This window comes from Kogia breviceps, chromosome 3 (genome assembly GCF_026419965.1).
Source record: "Kogia breviceps isolate mKogBre1 chromosome 3, mKogBre1 haplotype 1, whole genome shotgun sequence".
NCBI classification, from domain to species: Eukaryota; Metazoa; Chordata; class Mammalia; order Artiodactyla; family Physeteridae; genus Kogia; species Kogia breviceps.
The window spans coordinates 186,318,490-186,337,770 of NC_081312.1; the positions used below are offsets into that span (position 1 = coordinate 186,318,490).

Here is a 19,281-nt window from a genome sequence, read left to right on the forward strand (position 1 = left end):
AGTGGCAAGTGATGCCAAGAACACGTGAGCTGAGAAAATTAGCGCAGGAGGAGGGTGTACTCTTCCTAGCACTGCCGTCCAGTTAGAACTTCGGCCCTCTAACCGATGTCGCCCCGTGAGAACACACGGTAGCTGCCGAAACGCTGACCTGAACGCACGGCAGCCACATGTACTGAGGGGGAGGGTTGACAACCAGCCCCTGGGGGGTGGTCCTACCAGCCACGTGGCCCCAGAGGCCACTGGAATTCAACCTCTCCTTCCGCGAAATGAGGTGGTCAGAGGAATTAGAGTAAGGTTTAAAAGTTCTGTTTTATATGTCATCTCAAAAAAGGAAAGCCCAAATGAATATAGGAAGAGCATTCTTATTTTTAATGGTCAAGCTTCATCATTTTATTTTAACAGAGGGGAGTAATAGAGACCCCCGCCCTTGGGGAGGAGCTATCGCATATGGACCGTAAAGACATACAGCTTTAGGAAAGTACAAATAAAAGTACCATCAGCATAAGGCGGGGGGGTAAGATCTCTGGCAATATATTTTGTTTTGGCAAAATTTATTAAAAATATAAATGCTAGGGGCTTCCCTGGTGGCGCAGTGGTTGAGAGTCCGCCTGCCGATGCGGGGGACACGGGTTCGAGCCCCGGTCCGGGAAGATCCCACATGCCGTGGAGCGGCTGGGCCCGTGAGCCGTGGCCGCTGAGCCTGCGCGTCCGGAGCCTGTGCTCCGCAACGGGACAGGCCACAGCAGCGTGAGGCCCGCATACCGCAAAAAAAAAAAAAAAAAATATATATATATATATATATATATATAAATGCTAAATAAAGTGACCCTCCTCCCTTTTTAAATGTACAGTTTGACAATTAAACTGAGTAGCTGAAAATTTACGAAGCACCCTCGTGATCGTGCTTCTGGACAGACTGGGACCAGGAGCCCGTTGGATCTGTGAGAAGCGCTATCTCCCACCAGCCAGGAGGTCCGTGTGCACACAGTCAGCTTTGAACACCCTTCCAGGCAGCTCACAGCCACCTTACAGCCATCCCCCACCTCCTCAGACATCTACAAAGCCCGGGTGAGGGAGCTGCACCTTTACAGCATCTCGCGTTTTTAAAAAATTACAATTTTACAGTGGGATTAAAACTGTTTTCAGAAAGAGAGAAACTAAAATTCACTAAAAACAGGCAAGTGAACCCAGAATGACTGCAAAGCAGATAGGACATCTGATGATGTTTTTTTGTCTGACAGACAGAATATACCTCAAGACGGGGAATCTCTTTAAAAGCCTTTGAGAGAAGGGGTACATTATTGTTTTCTACTGGAATTTTGCCCCAAGGATGTTTTCTGATGGGCAAAACATCAGAACTTGTGTATAAGTGATACTTATCATTATTTCCCTTAAATGGTACCTCTTCCTTCTCACCTAACCAGTTATCAATAGTTGGGTCTCTGGAGGGTGTGGAGAAAAGGGAACCGTCCTACACTGTGGGTGGGAATGTAAATTGCTGCAGCCATTATGGAGAACAGCATGGAGGTTCCTCAAAAAACTAAAAACAGAGCCACCATATGATCCTGTAATCCCACTCCTGGGCATACATCCAGAGAAAACTGTAATTCGAAAAGACACACGCACCCCTATGTTCACAGCAGCACTACTCACAAGAGCCAAGACACGGAAGCAACCTAAGTGTCCATCGACAGAGGAATGGATAGAGAAGATGCGGCACATATACACAGTGGAATATTACTCAGCCACGAAAAAGAATGAAATAACGCCACCTGCAGCAACGTGGTTGCAGCTAGACATTATCATACTAAGTGAAGTAGGTCACACAGAGAAAGACAAATATTATGTGATATCACTTATATGTGGAACCTAAAAAATAATACACATGAGCTTATTTACAAAACAGAAACAGACTCACAGGACAAACTTATGGTTATCAAAGGGGAAAAGTGGGGGGAGGAATCAATTAGAAGTATGGGATTAACATATATACACTACTATATATAAGATAAACAAACCCTACTGTGGAGCACAGGGAACTATATTCTACATCTTATAATAACCTATAAGGGAAAAGAATCTGAAAAAAATATACATGTAACTGAATCCCTTTCTGTACACCTAAAGCTAACACAATATTGTAAATCAACTATACCTGAATTAAGAAAAAAAAAAGTTAGGTATCTGGGATCAAACCCTCTTTGAGCCAGTTTCTGTGGAGAGGACTTCATACCAGAATAGGCTCAACCGCTTCCCTGATTCAAGCATCACTCCGTTTATTTAGCTCGCCCCTTTGGCCCCAACACCCATGCCTCCTCAGTCTAAAGAAAATAAGCTTTAACAGTCTCACTAACTTGTTGGTTGAAAAAGTCTCCATCTATTTAATATTTTATGAATATTATTCAAAAGTTGGACTTGAAAAACCGAAGGGAGAGTTTTCACTGTGGTTGATACATCGTCTTAAGTAGTTGGAAACGTACTTAGAAAAAAAAAATCAGAGCGGCCAAGTGCCGCTCAGAGCAAGAAAACTCCTGAACAGTGGAGGTGCTAAGGAGGGACCGGGTGGGCAGAACCAGACTTCTGCCAATCAAGGTGGGAAACGCACGAGAGCATTCAGCACCCAGTCCTCCTGTCACTCACCTCCTCTGCTGAAGGCTGACACAGAAAATACAACCCTACGATTCTCTCTGTCCTCTTTATCGCCTCGGAACCCTCCATGACTCTTGGAATGAAATGAGCTTTCAGTGTTATTTAACCCTCAAATGTAGCCTTTCACAGCTACGACCTGATAGGAAACGTCCAAGTGCAGAAGAGCCGTCCATCTCACTTTCTGTGAAATGAACAAAACTTAGGTTCTCATCCTGAGGATGTACATCCGAAATGTTAATGTTCATCCGCGTTCCCTCCACATAGAAGTCACGCTGACAAACAGTCACAAACAGTGGACACGTTCAATGTCAAGCCTCGTGTATCTGAAAGGGAAAGAGCCAGGATCTCTGCTCCCGTCACTGGCTGGTCAGAGAACTGAGTATAAAAACAGAAAACAGAAGCACCAACAAAAGAAGCAGGCGGAAGTCTGTTTCTGTTTTGTCTCCCCGTCTGAGTCTTGAAGCGGCACCTCCGAGCATCAGGAAACCAGGCACGGGGATAAACGCGGTTTCCTCTCAGATGCCCTGACAGCACAGTCCCTCTGGGTAGCTGGAGTCACGCGTTTCTCCCTTTGCCCATTCCTCAGATCTTTTTCTAAAAGCAGCTGTACGACGCCCTCCCACCAGTCGAGTTCCTTCTCAATCATTAAATCTCGTTACCTTTCTTTAATGGACATGGTTTTGCTGGGAGAGTCGAGGATGCCCTCGGCCGCTGGAGCTTTGATCTCTTCGGCGGCAAACACCGCACACGGACTCTGACAGCGCTTCTCCTGAGGCTGTTCGGACGGGTCTTGCTGCTTCCAGGACACGGGGGTTGCAGCCTGAGCGGCCGGTCTCCCCGCAGCCGCGCCTGTCTGCTCAGCGGTGGAATCCCCGAACTCTGCCGCTGGGAAGCAACGGAGCCCTGTCAGCACTTACTCCCCGGGGCAAGCATTCTTGGCGCCCTTCACCCCGACCCTGACCCCGGACGGCCCGCACTTGGGAGTTCAATCCGTGGGCACATGGCAGGCTACCCAATCCACTTGGATTGATGCAGATCTGGGGCACGCTCTAGTCCCTGAGAAAACCAAACTTCCCAGTGGATGACTCCACCCAGCGACTTCTCCTGTGACAACTGGTCTTTTCCTGCGTGCGAGACCCAGGAAGCGGGTTTGGACTACACACTGAAGAACGTTTCTACGCCTCCAAAACAACACTTTGACATTTCACACGGGTCATACTCACAAACCAAAGCCGCTATTATAACTGACATCCTATCATTTTACGGAAATGCAGAAAGAGCATGACAGTCCCACGCGGCACGGCTTGCTAGTCTGCACAGGAAGGATCTGGAAAGAGAACCTGAGACCCAGAGACTGGGTTCCAGCCCTATTCCTACGCTCGCCCAGCCCGGGACCTTCAGGCTCATCAGTTTCTCAAAGGGGCCCAAAGAGCTAGGGGTTCACCAGGCTGTCGCGTCAGTCAACGTGACAAAAGCCATCAAAAACCCTTATCAAGATGTGTGAAAGCGCTTCAGGTATTCTTACGGCCAACACCGAACAAGCCGGGTTCAAGAGGAAGAAAAGTCTGGGGAGGGTACGATTCACGCTGGACTTTCAACCAACACTGGACACTTCGTTGTCAACTGCCTTCGTAACTCAGTTAAAAACAATCCCCAACGCCTGCGACCCACCAAGCAGAAAGGAAAGCAGCAGTAAGTTACCTTTCAGCGAAAGCTTCCTCTTCGCGACGTTCTCCACGTCCACCTTCTCTTCAAAGAGCTGCCTGTCCTTCCAGCCCGGGCTCCCCTGTGTGGTGCTTTGTGCAGTGGAAAATTCCTTCGGTTCGTCACCAAACTGAGCCGTGGGAGGACGGGCGAGCTCCAGGCTTCCCTTTCTCGGAACGGCATACAGGGGTTCCTTGTGGCTATCTCCTTCCCGGACTCTGCTAAGCACGGGGTAGGATGGCTCTGCTTCCTCGAGGGACCTGTACTTTGTAACACCACCATCTCCACCTGTCAAGACTCCCTTGCTTTCTGTCTCTTCAAATTCTCTCGACACTCCTTTGCTCCCACCAGCCTCTAGCAAAGACTGCCAGGCTTGGGATTTCAGGATGCTTCTAACTGGAGAGTCTGAACTTTCTAGCGAAGAAGGAAACTTCTGCTCAGCGGCACTGGCGCTGTCATCCAGCGGTGGCTTTGTCCGAAGATTCCCGGCGTACATGGGGCTGACGGTAGATGCCGGGGTGGACACAGATGTGTTGACAGTGGGGCAGAAAGGGATGAGCTTGCCGCTTTGCACCTGGGAGGACACAGTTCAAAAGGAAAAAGCTGATTGAAAAAACACCACCTAGGGACTTCCCTGGCGGTCCAGTGGTTAGGACTCCGCACTCCCAATGCAGCGGGGTCCGGGTTTGAGCCCTGGTCAGGGAACTACATCTGCAACTAAAGATACCACGTGCCGCAACTCAGACCCGGTGCAGCCACATAAATAAATAAATAAATATTTAAAAATTAAAACACCGCCCATGTAAATACTGCTGTATGGATTGACATGGATGGAGACACTGCACTGGGGGCAGTTTTCCTGCTTCTCTGGGTGAGAAACCGATCCTAGACGTAGTTGTATAAATGCATCTCGTTAATCAAATCATCTGGGTGAAAAGCGGGCCGTGCGCCCTATTTTCCTCCCCGAACGGGACTCGGCTCCAGATGATCTCAGCCATGATGCGAACGAGAGAAGAGATACATCCTCGGCGCCGTTATCCTCCTTAAGAATGAAGTTATTGCCAAGTAACGACAGGTAACACAGCTGACGGGTAGATGCCCTAACTATATCGCTAACCTCAGAGGGACACCGTGTCCCCATATTTTAAGGACATATGTGCAAACTGGAGCTGGATCACAGGCCACCCACCTGTTCCACCTCCCCAAGCGTGACCGGCTGGGTTTGATAGCGAGCATTCAGCCTCCTGTGTCTCACGTCTAATCTGTTGCGCGTGGAAATCGCTTTTGAGACCGGCTGGGACAGTTTGTTAAACAAGGCCAACTTCTCGGCTAAGCTCAGGGTGGAGAGGTCCGGTTCTCCTTGCTCGGCAGGATCTCTGCCCTCGTGCGCCTGGTCTCTGGCTAACGCCTTCTGCTGAGCAGATGCCTGCAATCTGAAAGGGGGGGAAAGTCAACCACACACAGGAGGACAAACGGAAGCCCACTGCTAAGTCTGTCTGTTAACTTTCTTCATAGCGTCACTTCCGTTGGAAAAAGGGCCTATTTTTCCCTACCTAGATGTAAAGCTGCGGGCAGCTGGTTAGCTATTAACAGGACAACAGCGTAGGCTGGGGACCCTCGCGTGGTCAATATCACACAGAGCAGATTTTCAGCTCTGGATTATTTCTAAAAATTGAATTTCCTATGTAAGGAATTAAAGTCGCCTTGGTATACCTTATCTTGGAGAGATGAGCTGTACTGTTAGTATCAACAATAAATACGGCTAAAGGGAGTCCGAAGACATTACCTACGGCATATTTAGACATTATCTAAAGGTGTGGTTCGGCGGGTGGTCTTTACATTTTAAATAATTGGGAGATAACACAGTCATTCTATCAACAGTGCTATCTACAACACAGGGTTTTGACTTCCACTTGCTAACCCCAAATAGCTTAATTGTAAAGACTGTCTCCCTCTTTTTAGTCTAGTATTTTCTCTCATGGGTTTCTACCTCTTTCCCGAAAGGTAGTTAAATCTGAAATTCCAGGTAACTTGAAAAGTGAAGGAAATGTCGGGGCTGATCAATTCCCTCCAACTTCCAGGTAGAGGAGAAGGCTTCTAGTGACCGGGTCAGTTCATCTTTGAAGGTCTAAGACAATGTACCTTCTACCACTGGCAAATCTAATTCTAAATCCAGTGAAAAATATATTCTTCCTTGACTCTGATTAACCAGCAGCTTACAAGTTGTCCCAGACAAGAGAGCAGTGTCAGTTTTCCAGGGCACGGTGAGGATGGAGTAAGGGGACCTGAGTCTTGGCATCTTTCCTGAGGTCTAGCGAAGAACTAGGAATGACGGCAACCCGCTTCCCCAAAGAGAGCCCCGCTTCTGGACGATGCCAGCTTTATTTCTGCACTGTCATTTTACTTCTTTTAATTTTACCTTTAGCCTTTGCATTTGGCCCATAATAGTAAACTAGAGGGGATATTTACATGCCTTAAGGACATCATTTTAAAACACCACAATTTAAAACATAACGGTAAAACATCTAAGTTCAGACACTATAAATTGTTATTGTCCCAATCCCCAAATATAACGGCATTGTCTCTCTATCCATTAGAAACAGGTAGGATTGTTTTTAAACATGTATTTATGTCTAGAAGTGTTTTTACAAAAACTAGGTATTATCAGACTTTCAACATTCAGGTTAACGTCCTATTTTTCTGTTAATCTCTATTAAGTGCTAGTGTTTTAGATGAAGAATGAATTATTTTAGGGATGTAGGATTATGAAAAACAAACAAAACAAACGGATAAGTGGGTTAGTGGGATCCGGGTTCCAAGACATAATGAAAGCCCGTGGATGAAATGCTGTCGTATGCAGGCCGACGTGACGTCCCCAGTGTGACAAAGCAAAATGCCCCACGTTCCCTGGGACAACTCCTTGTTTGTCAAACAAATGACAGGCATTGAAGATCTGAAGATGCACCTCTGCTCTCAGTGCGACATGCAGCTACTTCTGTCCAGTACCTGGCAGGCTGCCCGGGGCTCTTAGCTACAGTGGGACTAGGATGTCTTGTCATTACAGGGTGGGTGGCCACAGAGCGCGAAGCAGGGGTATGTTCGCTTTAAAAGCAATTGCCAAAGATGGAACATTCATAAGGAGAGAGAAGAAAAGAAGCATTAAGGAAGGTGTAGTTTTCAATTCAGAAACATTAAATCAAAAAATACTGGAACAAAATCCTTTGCTCATTTCTTAGGAAAAATCACAAAAGAACTTGAAAAGCAATTACAAACTTAGGAAATAAGAGACAGAGGTGACCAAAGTCAGTGGAATAAGAATAGGTTTTCAGAGCCTGGAAAGGATTTAGAATATTTAGAATAAGTGTCCTGGTTTAAAAAAAAAAAACTTCAAAGAAAGCTAGTATTAACCAACCACCAGCAAAGCAGCAGGTTATGTCTGTGTTTTACAATGTTGCTCTAAGCTATTTTTAAAAAGAGTCAGGGTCCTCATATAATCTATAAGCACATCAAAGTACATTCAGCAAGTCTGACAAGGGGATTAATTTTTGCTTATATTTACTGCTTTGCTCCTAGGGGTAACTGCTTCTTATTTTACAATAGCCGCTCAAATATTAAGAACAAAAGCAAAAAAACTGATCTGCTAAGAGTTCCCAATGAACACAAGATGTACTTGTGTCCACAGAGAAGTGAAAGAAGTTAGGGCAGCTGAGTTAACAGCAGGTTCACAGTGGGGCTGTTGATGCCCTCAATGAGATGAACTTCATTTTTTTCAGGAAGGGCGTGTATATGTGTGTGTCTGGGGGAAAACAATTTTTAAAAAACTAGTAAAAGTTTTCACTTTAATGGGAGCAGTCATTTCTGGATGAATTACTTTGGGAGATTTGTTCTGAACACACTAGGACAATATGCTCAAAACCTACCTCCCACAGTTTGGAAAGTGATCAAACTTCCAATTAATCTTTAAAAATTCGTGATTATTTAAAAACAAATCAAGAGAACCCTTATCTTTTTGAGATACGGACTAAAACATTTATGGCTGCAATGACACCTGGGGTTTGCCTGAAAATAGTGCAGCAGGAAGTGGGATGTGGGTGAGGGTACAGGCAGAGCAAGTGGGGCCGGGGGTTGTTGGCTGTAGAGACTGAGGGACGAGGACACGGAGGCTCGTGATATCACCGCATCTACTCTTCTGTTTTAAATTTTCCATTGCAAAGAGATAAAAAAAAAAATGCACAGGCAAAAAAAAAAAATTAAACAAAATTCCTCTTCATGTCCTTCCAGGAGACACAATAGGTAACACATCCTTTTACAAAGCTCAGAGACACCAGAGCAGGGAAAATCCCCAAACACCTACTTCTCTGGGGCTTCCACCTGAACCGTCTTCCGACCTCCTCGTTTTAAAAGCCTGTCAATCTTTCTCTGAAAAGAAGACCTCAGAGCCAAGGCCCAGAGGCCCCGGGGGCACCTACGTGGCGGCAATGACCACCTCCTCGGTGGTGACGGGCTGCGTGTGGGATCGGTCCTGCAGGCGTCGCAGCCTCTGCTCCACGGCGGCGTTCCTGGAGCGGCGCTTCGGAACGTTCTTCTCGTCAAATGACTTTTCCATTTCCTAAGATTGGAAACAGCGTGGATCCTGGTAAGTCGGGGGAAAGGGATTCGGGGCAGCAGAATGTAGCGACTCTGTCCCCCCGCAGGACCTAGAGGAGGGACACCCCGGGAGGCAGCATCGCGGCTGCAGCGCACACAGCCGCCACGCCGGAGGAGAGAAGCGCAGGCAGCGGGCGGGCCGCGGGGCCGCCCACGGAGGTCACTGCCGGCTTCTCCGACAGCCCTTCGGCACAGCTTACCCTGAAGAGCAGCCTCTTCGCAGCAACGCTCAGCCTGGCTCGCTCGTCCACCTTCTCTTCGTCTGTAAAAGGTCACAGGTGAAAACCGGATGTCATTAGAGAACGCAGGGAAAGCCTGTGAAAAGGTTCCCAGGGCTGACCTGGAAATCCTCTGAATATAAGAATTCTTAGATATACTAAACATGACAATAGGCAATATTTTCCCCCTGGAGGGAGGGGGGGAGTGGGGGGGGCTATTCTTCTGCTTCTGAATAGGTACTAGTTCCCACTGCAATTAACCAAACGGAGCTCCTGTCTGGGCCATGCTTTTCTTCTATAATATTTGACTTAAGTATAGATATTATGGAATGAAGAAGAGATTTTACGGAAGGAACTTCTCTTCTTTATTGTTAACTAGTAACAAGAAAGCAACAAGAAAAATCTGCTTCTTTGACTCCGATCAGTTGTTTTAATACGGTTCACGTCACAGCTCTCTCTCTTGCAACTAAGGGAAAGTTCGTGTGAAAATCTCAACTAGGCTTTATTATATTCACAGGAAGAAAACCTGCCAGAAAGAACGAAGTATGTTCCATCATCTCATTCTTTCCAGAAGCAAAAATCTTATTATCTAAATCTAATCTGGGTGAGATGATAAAGAAGAAAAAGACAGATACTTGCCCTCGGCAGCTGGCATTTCTGAATTTGAAGTTGACCTAGGAAAGACATTAGCAAAAAAAATAATAACTAACAATTAGCTGGTGGGTAGTGGAAGATCCAAGGATCGAATTCAAAGCGAAAATAAAACTGCAATTAAAGTCTCTCAAAGACTATCCTCCTGGTGGCAATTCTAGCCGTGGACACGCGTGGGCCGCTATCACGGACACTGTGGGGTACGTGCGCACACGGCCTGGCTCCGTGTTTCACCTTGTGGAGACAAACCAGGACCAGGTACGACTCATTAAAGACGACTGACCATCACCCTTTGGACAAACCCTTTCATTTCTCTGCATTAGCATACGATAAGATTAAAACCTCAGACAATACGCAGGCAGACGTTTATAAACTGAATATAAAATCCCTTAGTTATTTTCACCGCAACAACTGGTGGACGGTCCATTTGGATTCTAACTTAACAAGGGCGTAAAAGTTTTAAACCCTTAAATGAATAATGCTTCTCACTTCTTAGCATTTGAACGCAACTGAAAACTATGTGGTGGTACCGTCGTCACGGTCAACATTCTTTAAAGATACATTTGCACGAGCCGGACAAATATCCCGTACAGCTTAGATGGGAGAATTACGGAGTCATCACATCCCACTGAATCAGTGTCCGGACCATCCCTGGGGTAGAAATTCCCACAGGATTTCTTCTAAGTTCCTAGACCAGGGAACTTGACAGACACATGCCTACCTATCTGATTCCTTTCGTTCTGCTGAGGTTATGGGTTGAGTTCTAAATCTCTCACAAGTCTTTCTACTTTCACCAGGAGAAAAATAGCGTCTTGGTTTCCGGGACCCTCTCTCCCGTTCCACGCTGGTAGGCAAGCCAGCGCCTTCGCTTGACCCCTCGACCCGTGAACGGCTTTTAGAGTCGTGGGGAGTAGGCAGACAGAAGGGAGATGGGGAGACAGAGAGAGGGAAGAAAGCACAGGTTTATGCATCTCGGGGAGTCAAGGCACGAACACCGCCAAATCCCACTGCATCCGCCTCCACCATGCACGTCGGGAGATGGAACATTCCGAGACCCAGCACTCCAGAGCACCCCGTTAGTAGGCGAAAGCAGACTGGTAGTCGTGGGGCCACGTCCTGGATGGTCTGCCCTGCACACACTTGTGAGCTAAGCTGGTGAGACTCACGGCGGGACACCACACAAGTCGAGAAGTGAGTTAACTCTGCCAAGGACGTGCAAGTGACGCATCGGGGGGATGCGTGGACATCACCTACAGCTCGGGTCTCTTGCTGGCCCCGGCTGACTGCAGGAACGCGTCGCGGAGCTGGGCGACGGAGACCTTCGTGTCCAGCAGGCCCACCTCCGACTCGGCCTTGGATGTGTGCGGCTCCGGGTCTCGCCGGGCAGCCGGGGCCGGGGCCTTCCGAGCCTGCAGCTGAGGCGGGCCCGTGCCGTCAGACAGCGAGCGGGTGAGGACCTTGCGCTCCCTCGCGGGCTCCGCCTCCTTCTTGCGACCTCGGGACACAGACTCGCTCTGAACATACACAACCATTTCGCTTCGGCCCATCCTCTCCGTGGGCTGCTGAGCTGGAGGCGGGCGGGCCAGGCTCTCTGGTTCCGTCTGAGGTTCCGAGGTGACTGTGCTAGTAGCAGGCTTACCCAAGTCCTCGGCTCCAGAGGGGTCTTCCTGGCTTCCCCCGGGCCCACGATCCTCCAAAGCCAAAAGCGCTTCCCTGCTTTTGTCCAGAGCTTCAGAGAAGAGCTCATCGTCCTCTGCTTTGGATTCACAAATATGGAGGACCGGGGTATCGCCTCTCTCACCTTCTAGAACCTTCGAGGGGGGAGGCTTTGCGACAGTCTGGGTGGCTGACCCCACCCAGCTGTACCTGGATACACTTTCTGGGGTGTCCGGGGCCGCCAGCGTGATGGTGTGACTGAGATCTGCCGGCTGGACGTAGCTGTGGATGGGCTGTCGTGCAGAGCTGGCCGCCTTGCCCGAGACCCTACTGAAGGCTGAGTTCTCCGACTGAAAGGCCAGGTAATGGCCTGGCACCGGCTGGTGTCTCCTCTGAGTTAAGGACTCAGGGGCAAGTTCAGGGCTGCTGCGAGCACCCTCCTCTCTCACCAGTTTTTCTCTAACTTTAACTCTTTAAGAAAGAAAAAGGATTTAAGTGCAGTAACCGCTTAAGGGGAAGAGAGCATGTGTGTGCAGATCAGAGATGCCCAGAGAATGGAAAAGCATCTTGGGGGCGGGGGCGGGTGGAGTCAGTGTCAGAAGCCCACTGTCGTTTGCCAGAGGAAGGGGTCTGAGCTGAGTCTCCAAATGCCAAACTCACCCCCTTCTGTAAAGCTAGGAGGGGTCAGATGCTATCCTGGGAGAGAGTGGATGCCTTCCGACTAGATGAATACTCAGTATAAGGACTAGGGCAGGGGCGGTTTCCCGGCATTTACAAGCCTACAGACCATCTGTCATTTCATTGTCTCCTGCTCGACCTGTTTACCGCTCAAAATTATATTTACATTCAGAAAAGCGTGGTGCTTGTTGGTCTGAGGTCTAAGAGAATTTTATCTGTGGTAGTTTTGCATTTATTGAAGATCAGTTGGGTGCAGGCCTCCGGTATGGATATTAGACTAATTTCCGTAGTTAGCTCTCCTCTCGTTTGTTCTAAGCTTCTTGGGGTACCTTAGCATCTATTGCCTCTTGTAAGTTAAAGCACAAATTGTAGGCATTTATGAGATATGTATTGAAAGTGATATTTCTGTGAGTACCTTCTATTTTTGTGTATGAATATGATTAATAAAAGTTGCAGATTCCCACTGAAAAGAAATTTCATTGTCTCCTGTAAATGTCAGAGCATTCGTGATTATTATTATTTTTTACTGAGCTCAAGATATATCAGACGATTACCTCTTTTCAAGCACTTAACAGTCACAAACTTTTTCATGCCATGCAGACTACATTCAGTCATTCAGAAAACGTGTGACCAGTTAAGACACCATGACGTCTAGCAATTTGAGCACTAAAGAGAACGTTAGAAAAAAGAGATATTTGTTGAAAGAATTAATGCACTGAACATTTTCTCCCCTCTGAAATTGCCATTAGGCCCTCAGTTAAAAACTAATCTAAAAAGGGAGGGCTCTGGTTGTTTCGAGAGCTATTTAAATATCTGAGAGCAAAACTGAAATCCATTTCAAAAGCTACCAACCTTTTCTTAGGACTGTAGCCAAGAGCTCTGGCTGTGGGTCCCAGGAGACCTCTTTTCAAAGCCTGACTCAGCCGGTTCCAGCCGTATGGTCTCAGGTGACCTACCTGCCCCAGCTGCTTTACCTTTTAAATGGAAATAATGTGATGTCTGCAAAGTACGCGGTTTAGCGCTTAGCAAAGAGTAAATGTCCAATAGTGCAAACTAGTTCTTGTTTTTACTTTTTAAAAATACCACACAGTGAGGAAGAAGAAACCATTCAGACTGCTTAGGAATGGATTACTTCCTGGGGATAATCTTTAAAATATAAAGAAATGCTTTTGAAGTGGGAAAAGTGTTTTCTTGGGGAATGTAAAACCTTTATTTACTTAAGATTACTCAGCAAAAATAACTGCTTCTGATATTTATTTTTTGGAAGGGACTATTGCCTTAAATGACAAAGGCACCCTGCTAAATCTGATATAAACGCCGACATGTTTTTCAACATAAGACGCAGGATATCTATCTATATTTCATTAAAAAAAGAAATCAAAGACCCATAAAAGGCAGTTACTATGAACAATTCAGAGGGGGAAAGAAGGCATTCTGGGTTGTTATTTTTCCCAGAGACTAGCCAGCGCTGGAGGTTTTCATATTTGTAAGCTTTGTTAAGCAAAAGGCGGCTGAAATGTGGTTCAAGTTCTCCTGCGGAATGTGTCCTTGTCATCGGAGACAATCTGAACGTTGTCCTCGGCCAAGAACAAAGTGACTGTTAGAAACTCAACAGATGGGTGTTTTGTCCTCCCAATGACTTATTCATTCTAACTCTTTGTACCCTCTCCTGCCCCCAACCTGGAAAATGAAACGAGAGGGGGTTTTGTCTGCTTTGCAGGCCACATGCCCTAAATGTAGCTGTGCAAACGAACAAGTGGTTGAGGGACGGGCAACATGGAAAGGAGGCGGCTGGATGGGCAGGGGGCCGGGCGGGGTAGCCGTCCACAAGTTGGGACACTAGTTGGTTAGCCTGGCTCGGGGGGCGCAGCCCAGAGAGGCTGGTTGCATCCTCACTACGGCCCCTTCCTGGCAGCACGTGAGCGTGAGAAAGGAGAAAAGCCAGAGGCGTAGCCAAAAGATTTTCCCAAAGAGAAGCTAAGGGAAATACTATTGACATTAGCAGGGATTAGGGCAGTAGAAAGAGAAAAGCAAACGACTGGAAAGTAATTTCCAGCAGCCCCTTGGGAACACATGACTTTCAAAAGCCCTGCCACCAAAAAGAGGGCAAAGGAGAGTTAGTTTCGGTGATGTGCGGGACATAAGCCAGCTGGACCAGAGATGCAGTCACTAAACACAAGCCGAGAGCTCGGGAGATACCTGGAAGGCCAGTTGATAAGTGAAGGTGTGTCCCCTTCGGAATCTTTCTGGAGAAACCACTCGTGTTTGGGTTTCCCGGTACTATTGTGTACAAAAAACAAAACTTCAGGTAATGTCTATGAAAATGTCGACATATACACAGACTTAATTATTATAATTTAAAACTCTCAAGGCTGATTTTTCTTAAGCAAAGAATCATCCTGGCTTTTGAAAATGTCTAAGCACGTTTTGCCATGGGGTTTCTATTCAGTTCATGGAATTTTTAGGACGTTTGGTTCACTACTGAAATCAAGAGATCGAATAAATATATCTGAAGCCACCAAATAAAGTGTTTTGGGGGTCATTTAAAAGTACCAGGAGTCACACTCTGCCCACAAATACCAGACAATTCTCTTGTAGGAAGTTGGATTAAAAATATCAATTAAGGGGCTTCCCTGGTGGCGCGGTGGTTGGGAGTCCGCCTGCCGGTGCGGGGGGCGCGGGTTCGTGCCCTGGTCCGGGGGGATCCCGCGTGCTGCGGAGCGGCTGGGCCCGTGGGCCGTGGCCGCTGGGCCTGTGCGTCCGGGGCCTGTGCTCCACGGCGGGAGGGGCCACAGCGGTGAGAGGCCCGCATACCGCAAAAAAAAAAAAAAAAAAAAAAATCAATTAATTTATCATCTATAATTGGGTTAAGGGACACTGGTAAATAGCGAAATATAAAAATAGTGTCCATGCAAAACAATACATATCAAATAAAGGTAATAAATAAAAAGAAATTCAATAAGTTCATATCTTTAATTGCTACTCTATATTTCCCTTTTATATTTGTCATTGAACAATGCAGCCAACGTCACAGTTACCAAATACTAATGCAGGTCTATCTGATAAATGTTTATTGAGTTCCAACTATGTACAAAGCACTGAGCTGGGCTCTGAGAAGTAGCAAAGGTGAATCGGTATCATGCCAGCCATTAAAAAACTTACACCGTGTTAGGCAGGATAAAATAGGATTTACACATTCACTCCTCAACGCACAATCGAATACAATGCAAGCCTGCGTGTGACAAAGTAATAACGCCAGGCTGAAGGTATCTTACCAAAAAACCATAGGCAAGGAGAACCTTGTGGTCATTACGTAAAGCAAGACACAGGAGGAACACTCAAACCACCGACCTGTACCCTCTCACAAGGTAAAAGGAAAGCATGGAAATTCTACAGGCTACTTAAAATGTTTCCCAGCTCAAAACCTTGCCAACCTACCTGTAAGAGTCCTTCAAGACCAGGCTGGAAACACATTTCAGATCAAAGTAATTTCCAAAAGAACAGAATAATAATTAAAATAAAATTCTCTTACTTTTCTAAAATCATTTTAATTGGGCTTTTGGTTCGAGCTCACAGGCAAGAACCTGTCTATCATCACTACTGTGCATTTTGCTGCGACCACTGAAATCTGTCACAACTAGGTGTGGACGTCTGTTCCCATCTTGCTACACCCCAAGCAATTACCCCTCCACCCCTCCCCGTCTCCAGTCTTATAGCCATTTAGCCCGGGGTAAATAAAAAAAAGTCAGATGTATGGGAAGCCATCTTATTTCCAACAATAAAAGGCCTAATTTCTCGACATTTGTTTAAACATAGGAATAGTCTGGCATATCCTCTGTGGCTCAGGAAAACAGAGGAAGAAGAGAGAGTGATGGATGCCTGCTTTGGAAAATCATCAGTTAGTAACTCATATGCCTACCTCCCAGAGTCATTTTAAGGCTCAAATGCTTTTTGTACAATAGAATGCTTTGGGAACTGTGACATATGCTATACAACTTTCTGAATATAACCTTCATTAATCAGAATAAACCTTGGTCAGTGTTGCCCTAAAAAATTATAAGGCCACTTATGTGACCGATAAGTTCTCAGGACGTAATGTACAACGTGGTAAATATAATTAACACTGCTGTATTTTATATATGAAGGTTGTTCAGAGTAAATCCTAAGAGTTCTCATCACACAGAAAAATACTTTTTTCCATTTCTTTGATTCTGTATCTATATGAGATGATGACATACACTCAGCTTACTCTGGTCATCGTTTCATGATGTGTATAAGTAGAATCATGACGCCGCACACCTGAAACTTACACAGTGCTGTATGTCAATTATATCTCAATAAAACTAGAAGAAACAAATAAAAACAAAGACAAACAAAGGCAAACAAACTCATCAGGGGGTTGTTTAAGAATATGTTGAGGTCAGCATTCGTACAATGAAATCATACCCAGACCTGTGGGATCTGCTGGGATCCATTTATCCATCACAACTTAGATGTGGGACTAGCCAAAAAGCCAAATAACCACTACCATCGTGATGGACACTCAAATCTTGACACTTCACATACGATACATACAAACGTATGTGAGGACATGAACGAACGTGAAGGCATCGCGTGGAGACCGCAGTAAGCCCTTCACAGCGCGGGTCTCCTCCTTGCCTTTCCTCTCCAAGACGACACAGCACTGCACGCTTGTGAGTTCCTGGTGAGTCACCTCCCACTTGTAAGGACAGTGGGTCCAGCCCGAGTCTGCCCTAGGTCAACTCAAAGCAGGAGGGATTTAGAAGAGCATTTCTCCAAGTAAGGCTTTCAGGACCCTCGAGGTCGGCCAAGGCACTTACTAGGGTGAGGTTTTCTGTTCATCGAATCCAGAAAGAAGGTGGGGCAGGAGGGGAGAGACCTAAATCTGACGAAACGCTCACCGTCCACAAGGCTGTCCTGGGCGCTCGGCCTGCCCCGTGTCACAGAGCGTGGCCGCTTCTCCGCCCTCCTCTGACGCACCCACTGCAGCCGGTGGTGGCCCCCTTCGCCTGCCCCTCCTTCCCTCCGCACCTTCCTTGTGGACGCCTCCTCCCCGCCTGCCCCGCTAAAGCTCGGGGGCTCCACGGCTCTGTCTCCTTTCCTCCTCAGCAATCCAGGCCGTGATGACCTCACCAGCTTTCACTCCCCTGCTGACCGTCTGCCTGCTGTCTCTCCCCATCCGCTCCCTCCCTTGAACTCTGGCTCGTGGGCTCATTTCCACGTGGGCACCCAACAGACATCTTAAAGTTTACGGGTCCGAAAAATGAACTCCCGATGTCCCTCCAGACTCAGCTTGTACTGGTGTCTTCCCTATTTCAGCAAATGGCAACGCCCTGCTCTGAGCTGCCCCGGCCAGAAAATGGAGACTCACCTTTAACCCCTCTGTTTCTCTCTGACCTCACATCCAAGCCATCAGCAAATCCTACTGGTTCCCTTCCAAAGATGACCTCTTTGCACGACCTCTGCTGCATTCGCACAAGTTCAAGCCACAGCCCTCTCTCACCTAGATTACTGAGACGACCTCTTAATTATTCTACCTGTTTTCACGCTTGCCCACCTACCAGTTCCGCAGCCGCAGTAATCGTCTTGAAATGGAAGGCGGATTGGTCATTCTCTTCTTGGAAACCCTTACATGGCGGCACACATCCTCTAGAGCAAATCCCAAAGCCCTCACGGTGGGCAATGGGTCCCCCCGATCTGCCCGCCTCGCCTGACACATCTCACCGGTGTGACCCCAGCACTCCATCCCCGCCCAGGCTCCTGCCTCACTGGTGACTGGGGGTTGCCTCAAACGCTCCACACACGGCGTCCACTCAGGCCTCTGCAGGGGCTGTTTCTCCCTGGACCCGTCCCCCTCCAGAGCTGCATGGCTCGCTGCCTCTCTTTATGTAGGTCTCTGCTCCACTGCTATCTTATCACAGAGAGACTTTCCTAACCACTGCATATCAAATAGCAGCCCCGATCGCCTCCTTTTATCATTATTTTTAAAAATTTTAATTATTATCTATTCCTTGAAGTATAGTCGATTTACAGTGTTGTGTTAATTTCTCCCGTACAGCAAAGTCAGTTATACATATACATATATATATACATACACACACATATACATTCTTCTAAAAATTCTTTTCCATGACGGTTCATCACAGGACACTGAATACGGGTCCCCGTGCTCTACGTAGGACCTTGTTGTTGACCCGCCCTCTGTGTACTAGTTTGCGTCTGCTGACCCCAACCGCCCGGTCCTTCCCTCCCCCACCCCCCTTCCCCTTGGCAGCCACCAGTCTGCTCTCCATGTCTGTGTCAGTCTCTTCCTTTTGATTAAAAGTATGCCCTGGCCCCCAAAATGGTGAACTGAAGCCCAGCACTGATCTGGCTAATTCACAGGCACCCAAACCCAGGGAACGTATGCAAGTGTGGGGCCAAGTTTTCCACCACGGAGCACTGCACGGCGGCTAGGGGAGGCCCAGACGCAGATGAAAAGATACATCATCTTATTAAGGGACAAAATTTATCTCTGGGGCCTGGGAGGCATTGTTTTGAAGATATAATAATAGCAGGTGAGTGTTTTAAAATATGAAAAAAAAAGAGATCACATCTGGAGAGTGGCAATGAAGCCATGGCGTCTTTTCTCTTTGTTCTGTAAATCTTGCATGGATGCTGTTATTGTGTGTCTCTTAACGTTATGCTTAACTATTTTTTAATAATTAACGTTCGGTTAACAAGTTAACCGTGGGAAGGATGAGTGTCATACAAACAGAATGAGTTGAATATACGACACTACCAGCCTATGTATGAGAGCTAAGTGAGGTCCTCACAAAGTCAAGAATCGATGTAGGTGGACAGAGGCATAGCGGTGATGAAACTTTTTCTCTGGACGGGGGGGGCGTGGGGGGGTGCGGTGGGTAATGCTCACACATTTCCCCAATTCACCAGCGCGTGTCCTTAAAATACTGCACGGAGTTGGATGTAAATTACACCTCAGTGTAAAATTATATCACTGTTGGGACACGGAGAACAGACTTGTGGCTGCCAAGGGGGGGTGGGGGAGGGGTGGACT

The 19,281-nt window shown here is 47.1% G+C and overlaps 1 protein-coding gene across 39 annotated transcripts in view; it reads right to left on the reverse strand.

The window, feature by feature from the left end:
• The window catches only part of SVIL (supervillin), a 241,154-nt gene that overhangs the window by 54,794 nt on the left and 167,079 nt on the right, over positions 1-19,281 (reverse strand). For 21 of the 39 annotated variants that reach the window (XM_067030559.1, XM_067030569.1, XM_067030561.1 and 18 more), the window contains 10 exons: positions 14,403-14,483; positions 11,124-11,996; positions 10,591-10,761; positions 9,858-9,892; positions 9,201-9,262; positions 8,823-8,962; positions 7,360-7,455; positions 5,543-5,786; positions 4,351-4,927; positions 3,309-3,534 (listed from right to left, as the gene is read on the reverse strand). In XM_067030559.1, the coding sequence (XP_066886660.1) occupies positions 3,309-3,534; positions 4,351-4,927; positions 5,543-5,786; positions 7,360-7,455; positions 8,823-8,962; positions 9,201-9,262; positions 9,858-9,892; positions 10,591-10,761; positions 11,124-11,996; positions 14,403-14,483 (2,505 nt within the window). The remainder of the gene's footprint in view (positions 1-3,308; positions 3,535-4,350; positions 4,928-5,542; positions 5,787-7,359; positions 7,456-8,822; positions 8,963-9,200; positions 9,263-9,857; positions 9,893-10,590; positions 10,762-11,123; positions 11,997-14,402; positions 14,484-19,281) is intronic. The other 18 variants (XM_067030573.1, XM_067030577.1, XM_067030576.1 and 15 more) reach the window with 7 other exon arrangements.